Source organism: Limanda limanda, chromosome 1, assembly GCF_963576545.1.
Source record: "Limanda limanda chromosome 1, fLimLim1.1, whole genome shotgun sequence".
In the NCBI taxonomy this organism is placed as follows: Eukaryota; Metazoa; Chordata; class Actinopteri; order Pleuronectiformes; family Pleuronectidae; genus Limanda; species Limanda limanda.
This window is the reverse complement of record NC_083636.1, coordinates 30278011-30291480: the sequence shown is the minus strand read 5'-3', so window position 1 is coordinate 30291480 and position 13470 is coordinate 30278011. Positions and strand designations below refer to the sequence as shown.

Below are 13470 nucleotides of genomic sequence, written 5' to 3'. Positions count from 1 at the left end.
CACCAAGCCTATGCTCTTCTTCTTCCTCTTCTATCTCAACACAGGGGGGGGTTAGCTATGGAGGATTGGTTTTCAGGGAAGGTGCTTTGGCCGCCTGTTGCACGACCCGTCACATGCATCCGTACTTTACGAGTTTACACCGGAAATTTGCTCCCATAATGTAATAGAGAAAGCCCACACGGTTTCCCATCAGAGCTCAGCCCTTCGGTCACATGGTTCACTGGAGGGTTTCACCCAGGAGAGGGAGGGAGAAGAGAGCGGGGGCCAGGACGAGCACATCCGAGGAGGACGCGCAGGGAGACTCACTTCTTTTCCCCCTCCTTTTCAATCAAAGGACAACCCGTGGCGGAGGAATACCTTTTTTTGTTTTTACCCCGTCAGGAGAGAGACTTTCACCATGTTTGTGTGATTTTTTGCAGCATGTAAAAAAACTCCGCCATATCCAGCTCACCACGCCCGGAGCTCAGCCACCAGGGGTAAAAAAAAACACACACACTCGCTACTTTGTGTGGAAGTTGTTGCACAGAGTAAATGTCCCATTCACGGGAGAGGATCGAGGTTTTAATACACGCAAACAAACAAGCAGCAGTGAGAGTTCACTTCCTTAAACTTGGTGGAGGGTTGCAGCTCGGGAGGCGAGGGGTGGGGGTGTGGGGGGGTTCGTGTGTTGTTTGTTTGCAGTGGGGTTGTGGAGAGGGGGCTTGATCAGAAATGTACAGACTGCAGCATGTTTTTTTTCTCCCTGTGTAACCGACACCATGTGTGGCTGTGGTTGTGTGCCCCTTGTTGCCTCGGAAAAGAAGTGTGATCGTCCAGGAGCCATGATTCTGTGCTCGGTGGGAACGTGCTGCCTCAGCCCGGAGGCCAAGGAGGCTCGACGGATCAACGACGAGATAGAGAGGCAGCTCCGCCGGGACAAGAAGGACGCCCGCAGGGAGTTCAAGCTCCTCTTGCTCGGTAAAGAGAAAGTCTTTCTATACAACTTTGATGGAAGTCAATAATACATCCTAAACACTTCTATGGTATACAGTGACCAAGTCTTTCGATATCTCTTATATGGTATACACAGTAATAGAGTCAAACACTCCTATGGTATACAATAACAAAGTAATAACACTTCTATGTTATAAGGTAACGTCTGAAATTCTAAGGTATACAGTATTTCTATAACACTTCAATGGTATACAGTAACAAAGTATTAACACTTCAATGGTATACCGTAACAAAGTATCTCTTTAGAACTTATATGATATACAGTAACAAAGTCTATAACACATATGGCATAAAGTAACAAAGTCTAAAACACTGTCATACAGTAATAAAGTATTTCTATAACACTTCAATGGTATACAGTAACAAAGTATTAGCACTTCTATGGTATACAGTAACAAAGTATTAACACTTATATGGTATATAATAACAAAGTATTAACACTTATATGGTATACAGGAATAGTCTTTCTATAACACTTGAATGGTAGACAGTAAAAAAGTATCTCTTTAGAACTTATATAATATACAGTAACAAAGTCTGTAACACCTCTGGTACACAAAAACAAAAGTGAAACATGTATCCATACTTCAATACTTGCGTAATCTGTTAAAAGTGTTGCATTAAAAATTATTTGTATTTTATTTTTAGAGAAACATAACAGAGACATTGTTTTATTTTGTGAAATGCTGCTGTGTAAAGACAGCTGTAGCTGTAAAGTAGTTGAGTATAAGTATGAAGTGGCAGAACATCAAAATACTAATAGAACTGTGCTTAAGTACTGTACTTAAGTAAAATTATTTTCCACCAAACTAAACCAAGTCACCAAAATACATGTAAATGTTATTTACAGCTGTGAAATAAAAGTATTGGTATAATATGTAAAATACTTCATCATCTGTCAAGTAGTTGAGTACAAGTACAAAGTGGCGGAAAATCTTAATACTCACTAAACCAACTGTACCCTAAAACTGTACTCAGGTATTGTACTTAAAATAATAAACTTAGTTACCTTGCACCTAATAAACTAAAGCAACACACCAAATAAAAACATGTAAACATCATTTACTGAGAGTTCTTGTGTTTGAAGATGAATTTCCGGTTTAATAGAAGCGGCTCATGTGATATAAGAGTGGCATCAAAAGCATCTACATATTATAATGAAGTAAAAGTAGCAGTCTAAAAATACTCTATTACAAGTAATGGTCTGACAATTAGACATTAGAAAATGTACTTTGTGTACTTTCAGTTACAAATACTCAGATGGTTTCAGAATGCCTCCATACAGTGACATGATTATTTATTATATGATTATAAATACTGATGCATAAATGAGGGAAAATACTTCAATGTTGTTGCTGGTCAAGGTGTAGGTAACATATTATACTTAATAGTGCATTGTAACTTACTCAAGTACAAATGTGAAGCACTTGTGCTTCAATATTTCTGTTTATATTAAAGATAAGTAATGATCCTTTGTTTGACCAGCTAAGAACTCACAGATGCCTTGAACATGACACTAGGCCTCAACTAGACTTATGCTTTTGTCAGGGGTCATAAACTAGAAAGGTTGGAAGCCACTGGTTAAATAATTAAAATCTTAATCTGAAAATTAACTTGTAACTAAAAGTACCATAATTCCCTCTGAAATGTAGTCGAGTTAAAGTACAACATAAACATAAACATAAACTGGAAACACTCAAGTAAAACACAAGTACCTCAAGAACTCATCTCAAGTTCAGCAGCTTAGAAAATGTACTCAGTTACTCTCCACCACAGAATATATATATTTTAAACTTAGTTTTGCTTTGACAAGCACAAAATGCTGCTTATATATTAATGCATCACTAATAATGCACTAATGCTACAACATTATAACTGTTCTTAAGTGCAGTGAATGGGCTTCCGCCTCCGATGCGAAGGTAATATTGATTAGAAACTCATTAGTCTGGTCGATAAATAAATAATTGCTGTATCATCTTTGAAGGCCATGTTTTATTCCTGGTTCCTGACAAAGGGTGAATCAGCAGTGATGTTAGTTTAAGGTGTAAGCTGGTCACGTTGGCTGTGGTCCTTGTGCTCTCAGGAATGACTGACTCATTATGAATGTATAACCACACATCCAGGTTCAAAAGTGACTTCCACTGTGCTGTTCTGAAAAAACAGTGACTGCTTCTGTTGAAGAAATATTTGATTGGCCTGCTTGTATACTTTTGTATCGTGCCAAGTAACCCTGTCAAGTGTAAACTGTTACATTTATTAGCACATTAATTTGACTGAGACTGAGAATGATCTACACTGCAGTAAAATCCTAGATTATAGTACGTGCTGATAGTGCCGTGCTTTTATTTTCACTTCACCATGTAAGTGGCTGTATTGTATGCCCTCACTTTATGTCAACCATGTCTGTACAGGAGGAAATGTTGCAACTTCTCCTACTTCATTTTTTTTAGTCAGTGGTGAGGTGACAAAATACTGTTTGACTCTGAGAACAAGCATACGACCAGGGAACTAGATACAAGCCAGACCATTGTAAATAAGGTAATTTTGAGATTGCATAAGAGTGACACGTGAAAGTGCCTCAAGCCCAGTACAGACCAACTCTGTTGCTTTCAATTATTGGATTAAGCTGGTGATATTCTGAATATTACATATTGGTAACACATTCCATGATGACGTATAACTTATTGATTCATCCCATTAACAAGTCTTGTTTGTGCAGTGAGAGCCTGAGTAGATTCATCCAAACCAGAGACCTCTGTTGTTGTCCCGAGTCCGCATCTCAACTGGTGGCTCTATGAGGCTGTACTTAGACACAGCTTTGGTAATATTGGCATTCTAACATGCCTCGCAGTGCTAATGCTTAGATGCTGATGTTTATCAGATATTTGCAGCAATTGGCACTCAACAAGAAGTAAGGACGAAACTGATGGGAGTGTCAGTTGTCTTGCAGGGTATTTGTTCTCAAAGCTTTACCCATAGACAAAATAAAGATGGACGGCTGCTCCTCGAAAGTAAAGCCAAAGCATTTCGAGTGCCACCTAGTGCCTTGCTGCAGTTTCATAAACACTGTCTCCTCTATGTTAGTGGATGGGACATGGGTCCAACTACTCTAAATTGTTGATTCTGGACTTTTAAAGCAGACATATAATGCATGTTCAGTTTTGCTTTAGTTTCGTGTGTGATATTGTTTTGTTGTCTATGTAAAAGTCCTGTCATAAAGGGAGTTCCCCTCCCTACAGAAAACACTGCAGTCTGGCCGATACTTTCTCAGTAGTCCATAATTACTTAATGCACACACAATGGCTTGGCTGGCACAGCCCCTAACAAAGCCAGGTACAGAGAGAGAAAGAAGGCCGGCAACTCCTGTACACACTGGACTCGGGCCAGCGGACCAATCAGAGCAGCCTTGGCTTAATGGGGAAGGGGTCCTTTAAGAGACAGGAGTTAAAACCAAGTGATTGAGACATAGGCTGAAAAGAGGAGCTGCAGCAATGGACAGTATTAGTAAAGTGAAGTTTTTCCTAACCTTACAGCATCTAAACCTTTTTTAGTAATAAAATAAATTATAATTATCAACCGGAAAATGTGCCTTATATGTTTCCTTTTAAGCATTTTTATTAATAATGAATCAAGTATAACACTAGCCTCATTGTGAATATATACATGTTTCTGTACACTAATGTTATTTATCTGGCGTTGGTCAGGAACGGGTGAAAGTGGGAAGAGCACTTTCATAAAGCAGATGAGGATCATCCATGGCCGTGGATACACCGAGGAGGACAAGAGAGGCTTCACCCGGCTGGTCTACCAGAACATCTTCACAGCCATGCAGGCCATGATCCAGGCCATGAACTCGTTACGAATCCCCTACAAGTACGAGCACAACAAGGTAGACCAGACTGCTGTCTCCCTGGCCTCTCTTTGCGGCCTCACTGACAGATTGAGGCTTGAGGTTTTACCACAGACAGTTCCACAGAAGCGAGCTCATGGTTTACACTCCGACACTGAAAGAGCCTGCAGTGTGTATTCTTGTGTATTCAGGGAGAAGTGCCTCCAGTAATTTGCGACATTGTTTAGATTTAGGATTCTGCTGCTGCCAGATTTTTGCCTGCTTACACAGCAGGCTGTCCTTTGGAATGTACCCATGATTTTGTAGTGCAGGCATGTGAGGACAGGTACGCCAAAAACATGTACGAGACAAAAGAGGAGGGGCGGCGGAGAACCCCCTCATTAATCATACAGAAATCTGTCCCTGTCACAGCGACAGCAGGAGCTTATTAATCAACCAAATTTGCTGGCGTACACAAACATGCGACATTAATACAAGTTCCAGGTAAGGCTGAGACCCGGAGGAGAAGAGTCCACTCGCTGTGGTGTCCTGTGACAGAACGAGGCGGGGGGGTCATGTGGGTGTGATGGACCTTTGGCAGCATTAGCCTGGTCTGAGTCAGCATGTGGCTTACAATTTGCTTTCTCGTTACCAGTGAGGATGAAGTTGTGTGCACAGAATAACAGCACACCACTGACCATGTAGATATTAGTACAGAGGACCGGGGAGGACAATAAAGCCTATTTGTCCCGTGACAATTCATTACTCCCCTCCCCCAAACAGTGATTGTCCAATCACAGCTTAGCAACCTAGTCATGGCAGACCCGTCAAACTGTAATGCCGGCGTGTTAAGTTTTCTTGTTAGATTCTATCCTTTCCGAAAACTTTTTTTGGTCGGACTTTGAATCTGTTCCCTTGTGGCGGTGTCGCTGATATTTCTCAATGATGGGGGGGACGGTAAGGATATGTTCGCTCGACCAATCAGCAGCCAGTCTGGGCTAATGTTAGCAGCTTGCCCTTTATTGGAGCAGAAACGGCACCAAAAAGAACAAAAGAAAAAAAAGATGCTGGAATAGCAGTTTCTATTAAATTGGACCCATCATTTCTCCAAAGAGTTGGGAACATAAAAGAAGTGAAGAAGGAGCCATGAAATCAGCTGTAAAAATGCCAGAAAAAGGCAGACGGCATCAGAGAGTGTGACTTCCCCAAGAAATATAAAAAGGCAGCTAAAAATAAACTTCCCAGGGTGTTCTGAACGTTATACAATCCCTGCTAGCAAATTCAGTCCGCCAGAAATAACAGGAAAATACTCACTACTTTGACATTATGTGCAGGGATACGACTCTCCAAACAGCTCTTCAGGTATTATTAAAGTCTCTTTGTAGTCAACAGTGGTGCGATAAACTGGTTCGACACATTTGCATTGTATACAGATTTATTTCTTCCATCCATCCATTTGCTATACTGTCTTTGCGTTGAGGGAGCAAGGAGACATTGGGTGAGAGGCAGGGTACACCCTTGATAAGTCGGCAGTCCGTCGCAGAGCAAGATGTATTTTACAACACCAGAATTTACCTTTGGGCGGCACAGTGGTGCAGGGCCTTTCTGTGGGGGAGTTTGCATGGTCTCCCTGTGCGGGTGTGGTTCTCCTGCAGGTACTTGGTTTTCCTCCCACAATCCATAGACATGCAGCAGAGGTTATTTGCAGAATCTAAATTGTCCATAGGTGTGAAGCCAATAGTTCAAGCGCGATGACGGTAGGACACTAGCAGGAAATTTCAACAAAGACTTCACCTCCCATATGTCGCAATGTATTTAATGGGCCTCACAGAGGCTGCTTTGGCCTCTTTCTTCAGAGGTACATTATCACATTTGCCTCCACCATAGCTATGCTTGTTATTGTGCTGCCCTCTCATGGATGTGTTTCTTGAAGCAATGGTTGGCAATCCTGAAAAGCTAGCAAGAGCAGGCTGAATGCAACCAGTAGATCGCACCCTCTCCTATAGACCCTCTTGTCAAAGCTGTGCCCCCAACACACTTGAATGCACAATGACTGACAACTGCTAGGACACATGGAATTATGTTGGCAGTGACGGCTACGTTGTTTGAAAATTGACAAATCTCTTTTTTTGTACGTAAAAGCAGCATAAACGATCCTTAAGGCTGTTTATTGATGCAGCGTTCCTTGGATACAAAAGTCCCAGGCAGCAGCCGATGAGAGAAAACAGACTTGGATGAATAGTTCGCCCATAAATGTCCATTAAAGAACTTTTAACAGCTTGAGCAGATTTTTTCCAGGTGTTTTCTGGCTGAACTGTTGCACTGCAGAAGTAGCTTTGCAGGCAGTGTAGTAAATAGAGCTGGATAATTCTTAGAAGACAAAGGACCAAACTAGAACACATAGAAGTTTTTAAACGCTGTGTCAATAAATGCATATTAAAGCAGAAAATGAGATATCCGGAGGGCGAACAGCAGGCTAGAAAGTAATAGCAGTCACTGTAGAAGCTGGGAATTGCAGATCTTTGCTGCTCAGTTTACTGTGGAGATTACAGTCCAGGATCACAGCGGGACACAGAGGCAGCTTGAGCCGGTGGCTCATGCAGCAGATAAGAAGGAAGTTCAGGTCCTAGTCATGAAACCTCTTTTTCTGACAATAGGTTCTTCTGTAGCTTGCGGTGTATTTATTTTATGTCGAGAAATCCTTTTAAGTTATAGTTAAATGTCTGTAATACAGCTCCAAATCCTTTGAATAGGATTATGGTCCATTAAAATTATTTTTCTGAATGCATATGTAGTGGGAGATGCATGCTGGGTAAAACTTTGCCTCTAGAACCTAAACTGACCAATCTTCCATTTAAAAACAATTACAAAAAAGAACACTGTACAAGGACAAAAACATAAGATCATGAAGCACTCTGCATTTTAGTTTCTTGGTTGGATTGTGTCGTTAACGATCGGTGTTTCATTCCACCGTCATTCAGGCCAACGCCATCATTGTCTGTAGCGTTGACGTGGAGAAGGCGACGACATTGACGAACCCGTACGTGGATGCCATCAGGAGCTTGTGGAGCGACCCGGGGATCCAGGAGTGTTACAATCGGAAGAGGGAATACCAGCTCTCGGACTCCACCAAATAGTGAGTGTAAACAGATTCCTCAACTCCTCAGACATTGCTGAATATTTTCCACTGTTCCATCTGCCAGTTGCCTGTGTAACACTCTCAAGATGGTTCGAGATCTCTGGTTATTCCATTTATGGTTGTTGACGAAAGCAAACAACCGAAACAGGAACATCCACGATCCATATTTGATAACAAATGTTGTCTCATTGTCTCTGTGCTGGTTTCGTTTTCATTGTCTTGACTGTGCCTTGTCATCCTGTGATAACAGCTATCTGAATGACTTGGACCGAATAGCTGACACTGCTTATCTGCCAACGCAGCAGGACGTCCTGAGGGTCAGGGTGCCCACCACGGGTATCATAGAGTACCCCTTTGACCTGGAGAACGTGGTGTTCAGGTGAGGGTTTTATGCTGCTGTTTAAGTTTGTTTATCTTGTGGTGGTTTTTATTATTGCAGCTGAGGCCACGACCAGTGAACAAAAAGGAGTATTTAAGAATAATAGTATGGTGACTTGTGTCATTTACAATCACTACTTATTTAATAAAATTAATATCTTGATATGTTTCCTGGATTTTAAATACATTATGGGTTTATGGATTATTTTACAAGAAGGTGGGACACAGACTAATCCACTATTCATTATAATAATAACAACTACTACCACTACATCTACAACAACACAATCCAGTGAAACAAACAAGTCGCAGCAGACATTGAAATGTCCCTCGCAGTGATTGTACAAAACCACCCACAACAACCTAACCCCAGGAGATAACAAGGGCATAAATACCTTAGTACAACCGATATAGTTCAATCTCTACCACCTGTACTGCCACATCATCCAACCTCATATGAGTCAGCTGAACAGCTTTGTGGAAGATAACATTTGCATCTATTTGTAGACATACTTGCAACAGGGCAATATGAGCCCATTACTTTGAAAATAACTCAGCTCAATGGGACTTATTTAAATATTATTGTTTCAACACTTATTCAATATTTTATTATGAAATTATGCACAGTCACTCGTGGTCCCCAGATGATGTATCCTGTTGATTTATTTGATGAATAAATCAGATAGAACGTATTACACTGACCTGTTTAGTTAAGTCATCATCCTATATGACTTACAGATAGTAAATGATCAAATACCAAACAGCACAGCCTCAGAATTTCATAAAGCTGTGTATAGATGAGTAATGCCAGAGCCCATCCTCTATGGTCTAATATCAAAATAGCCTCTGGGGGTAACGGCCAATATTTTGGGGCCTCTGGTGTAGACAGCAGAAATCCGGGCCAAGACTAGTCTGACTAGTTTCTTCAATCACACAAGTCGAACGTGTCTCCACACAAAACACAATTAGCATCACTCTTTGTTGGTGCTTCGGGTCCCAATGACATTTGGGCTAATCTGTTCCACCTCTTTTGCTCTCCACATGGACTGTTTACCTGCGGGCAACCAAAGCCTGCACAAAGGTCATTGGTTAAACTAGAAACAGAAACCAGGAGGATTCTGGCCACAGACGCTCTTCCCTTGCCTGCAGATTCCGCATATATAGATGAATAAATGAGTAATATGATGACTTTTGTTATTGGCTGTAGGATGGTGGACGTGGGAGGCCAGCGTTCAGAGAGAAGGAAGTGGATCCACTGTTTTGAGAAAGTCACGTCGATCATGTTCCTGGTGGCGCTCAGCGAGTATGACCAGGTCCTCATCGAGTCGGCCAACGAGGTACAATGCTGCAATCACAAGGACAACTCTGACTATATGTCCCCTGTTAGTGTGTACATGGAAAAGAAAGAAATATGAAAACAAAGAGACATTGTTTCCTTTGTTTACAGACAAATCTGTTAGGTGGAGATGATAACCTAGATTTCCACAGAGTCCAGCACTCTTCTAGTTCCCCCCGACCCTACTTTGTGCCAGTGCATGTCGTTCACCTGCAGGGGGAGCTGTTTAGTTGCTCTGTTCAGCCGAGTGCAGCTCTCAGCCTGGCTTGTTCACTCGATGAGATTATTACAGCCAGGCTGAATTTGCTTGCACAGGCAATCACGGCTGAAGTGCTGCTCTCCAGCACTACTTCTGATTTTATATTGCTGCTCACGCTGAGATGTCTGTGTCTGTGTGAATTTCAAAGAACCGAATGGAGGAAAGCCTGGCCTTGTTCCGGACCATCATAACCTACAAGTGGTTCAAAGACTCCTCAGTCATCTTGTTCCTCAACAAGATCGATTTACTGGAGGAGAAAATCATGTATTCACATTTGGTCGACTACTTCCCTGAATACGATGGTAAGACGAGACGGGTCAATTCTCGACAAAAGCAAATTATCTTATTTTTAAAAGCTGCTTTCAGACATGAACGAGATAAGAGCCACTCGTCCAGACATTTTTCTTGAGTTTGTCTTTCACATTTGAAGAACGCAGCAGAGGGTTTGTCCAAGTTGTCAGCATCATCTACATCTATGACACCTCTTTTACGTCCTGAGATATTTGTTATATATATACAGTGTTTATTGTTTTTTTCCAGTGTTGTGTTAGAAGCATTAACAACTTGCCCACTCCATTGCAGTGAATTCTTGAGACGTTTTCGAGCTGTATTCCCTCATGGGCTCACTCAGACTTTTAAGTAGTGGGGACTGGCAGAAACTGACGCTGCCTCTTGTGTTCTTACATTCAGCCTCTCCGAGTGATTTCGGGAGACGGTCCGGAGTCCAGTTCATGTCTGAAAGCAACAATAGTCTCATTTAAATGTTCTGCAATCATCTGATATCTTATTGCCGCTCTGAGCTTTTAACGAATTACAGAAATAAGCCGGTGATTATAATGTGTTCTCTTTGCCCTTCGTCTCTTTCCACCAGGTCCCCAGAGGGACGTCAAAGCGGGCAAAGAATTCATCCTAGATATGTTTGTCAGCCTCAATCCAATCGAGAAAAAAATCATCTACTCCCACTTCACTTGCGCCACTGACACAGACAACATTCGCTTTGTGTTCCGCGCGGTGAAGGACCACATCCTGCAGGAAAACCTGGAAGTCTACAACCTGGTTTGAAAGAAACGTCAGGGTCCAATCGGCTCCACGCGGCCGGCAGTCAGGAGAGCTCTGCAGTGATTCAGTTTGCCCCACGCTGCTTCTGAACACTATAATCCAACACAGGAAACCGAGAAGCTATGTAGAGCTTGTCGCCAAATGACTGTACTACTGATGCATTTCAAAATTTCCCTGTGAGGCTCTTTGACAAATGGATGTCTCCAGCTATAATGAAGCGTGTCCTGACAATTAAAGGGCCTCCTTAGCGAGGAGTCTTATTATTGCGCGCACTCTTGAAATGTATGGAGCTCTTTGTGAACGTTGTTGAAGAACAGTGACGGTACAAATGCACATTGATGGATTGAGAGGGGGTCGAGGGGGGGAAGAAGTATTTCAGTGGCCTCAAAAGCCTCTGAGGACCAGTAATGTACGAGGTCTGTCCTTCAGGGAATCTGTGGAAGTGGATGTAGACTAACTGCAATGCAGCACCTCACATCACTAACCCGAGTTGGTCATAGTTTATTTTTTTAAGTTTAACGTACGAAACAGTGTGAAATACTCTAAATGCTTAGTTTGTATCGGGACTCAATGATAAAACGAGTCGAACACTAATGACAATTATTTTATCAGAGATATTGATTTGCACACTTGTTCCTTTTGTAGCATTAGCGTTGCAGCGTTAGCTGACCGTCTGTGTGTGTGTGTGTGTGTGTACATCGATTCATTGATTATGATATTCACTCTGGCATTGTTCAGTGTTAAACCACTTTCTTTTTTGTGAGCACAGCTTTGGTATATTTTTTATAATTTAACCCACATTTCAAAAGAGACATCCGCATTCCTTCCTTAAGTCTTCTATCAAAAGCTATAGAATAAAGAGATCAGGGAGTATTTGTTTGGATTTTAAGTAGTCATTGTTGCCTTTAAAATCATCCGCTATAATGTCTCTCTCGCTCCATTGTTTATTTGAATGCATGGTGTAAATATTGCATGGTACAGTATTTTCATAGATAGTGTGCTTCAAAGTGTTAAAACGCTCTCTGCTGAAGAGAGAAGAACCTCGGAGGCATTCAACCAGTACTTTTGATATTAATTCATATACTTTTGAAGATATCAAATGCATGAATAAAAAATCGTATCAAAGCGTATCCGCAGCAGGTTTACACGACCCCCTTTCCTTCTTGTTGAGAATAATTACTGTCTAATTTGCACGGTTTCTTTGTCACTGAGATGTCTTAACAAACAAGTCTTGGTGTTTTTTTGTAATCTGGATAAATAAACAGACATTTTTTCTGTTCATTAGCTGCTCAGATTGTTTGTTTGCTCATCGCACCTTTCTATTTGCCTATTCGAGTGTTTATCTCCCGGGCCGCTCGGGGTCCGGCTCCAGATTTCGGTCGGAAAATCCTCCTCTGTGATGCATCCATCTGGCCGGAGCCCGCAGCAGCACTTATGTTAGAGGTCCATATTTGTGTACTGTTGTGCACAGTGGTTTATATGGTGTGGCAAAGCCCATTTATTTCTGGAGGAGGACAGGCGCTGAATGCAACATGGCAGCAGTACATGGCTCCAGTGATGTGCAGCGATGGTTGAAGGGGTGAGGAGGCTGCTGGCCACATGGTCCGGTTCCCATTGTTATCACTGCAGACTCAAACCGGCCCTGAATCAAGTCTTTCAACAGTCCAGCCACATTAACTAATATACTATAATAATTACTAGGGCTGAGGCAATTGCTTTCACCACGATTAATCAAAATGTATCTCTCAAAAAATAAGATTTTTCCAGAAAGAATCCTCATGTTCAAGAATCTTTTGAAATGCTTGATTATAAATGAATCAAAAGATTAGATTGATATCAAAATACAGAAGTTGCCCATAAGTTTATGTAGCATTTGGAGCTCTAATAGCTTTGGCTAACAAGGCATGGTAAACAATACTATTAGTATCGGTAATACACGCAGCATTATGTTAATATGTTATTACATGTTATTATTATGATAGTTTTGTCATGGTTGCATGTTTGTGGTCTGCATGCCACTGCAACCCAAACATTTGAGTGTACACAGTGAACATTATCCTGATTGTTTTGTTTTAAATCAAGGAATTGTTTACCCTATAAACCCCTAAAATATTCACTTTGCTATTTAAAGAGTAAAGCCAAAGTTGTTCTCATTTGAAAAGCTTGTTGTAATCTTTTGTCTTTGTTGCATGAGAATTGCCTTAAAGAGTAATTTAACTTCGGTTGTTCTCCCTCTAGTGGTAGCACGTCACCCTGCTGCAGTGATGGCAGGTGCACCACAGACTGTGTAAAAGGAAACACAAACCATCTCCACTTCCTCCCACTATCCAGAATTGAAGCCAAAACATTGCAGATACAAACGCTGCCATCTTGCACATTTAGAGTCAGAGTCTGGTCAGTAGGGATCGGGGCCTGGAGCCGATGTGTGGCTTTTACAGTCGATGGTGCAGGGGGAAGTTAGAAAACTGTGTTCATCC

At 41.7% G+C, this 13470-nt stretch overlaps 1 protein-coding gene across 1 annotated transcript; it reads left to right on the top strand.

Moving 5' to 3' along the window:
• Positions 1-248: 248 nt before the first annotated feature.
• On the top strand, positions 249-12274 carry LOC133012978 (guanine nucleotide-binding protein G(q) subunit alpha-like). The gene is made up of 8 exons (XM_061080360.1): positions 249-476; positions 801-957; positions 4698-4882; positions 7804-7958; positions 8212-8340; positions 9547-9676; positions 10083-10236; positions 10806-12274. Exons 2-8 carry the CDS (start codon positions 822-824, stop codon positions 10994-10996), a joined length of 1080 nt encoding a protein of 359 aa, XP_060936343.1. The 5' UTR covers positions 249-476; positions 801-821; the 3' UTR covers positions 10997-12274.
• Positions 12275-13470: the final 1196 nt, after the last annotated feature.

Bases quoted from the DNA above. Each gene is read 5' to 3' on its own strand.
- LOC133012978 (XM_061080360.1), top strand. From the start codon at position 822: ATGATTCTGTGCTCGGTGGGAACGTGCTGCCTCAGCCCGGAGGCCAAG. The intron at 9,677-10,082 runs GTACAATGCTGC...TGAATTTCAAAG, and splicing joins TCATCGAGTCGGCCAACGAG to AACCGAATGGAGGAAAGCCT. The intron at 10,237-10,805 runs GTAAGACGAGAC...TCTTTCCACCAG, and splicing joins CTACTTCCCTGAATACGATG to GTCCCCAGAGGGACGTCAAA.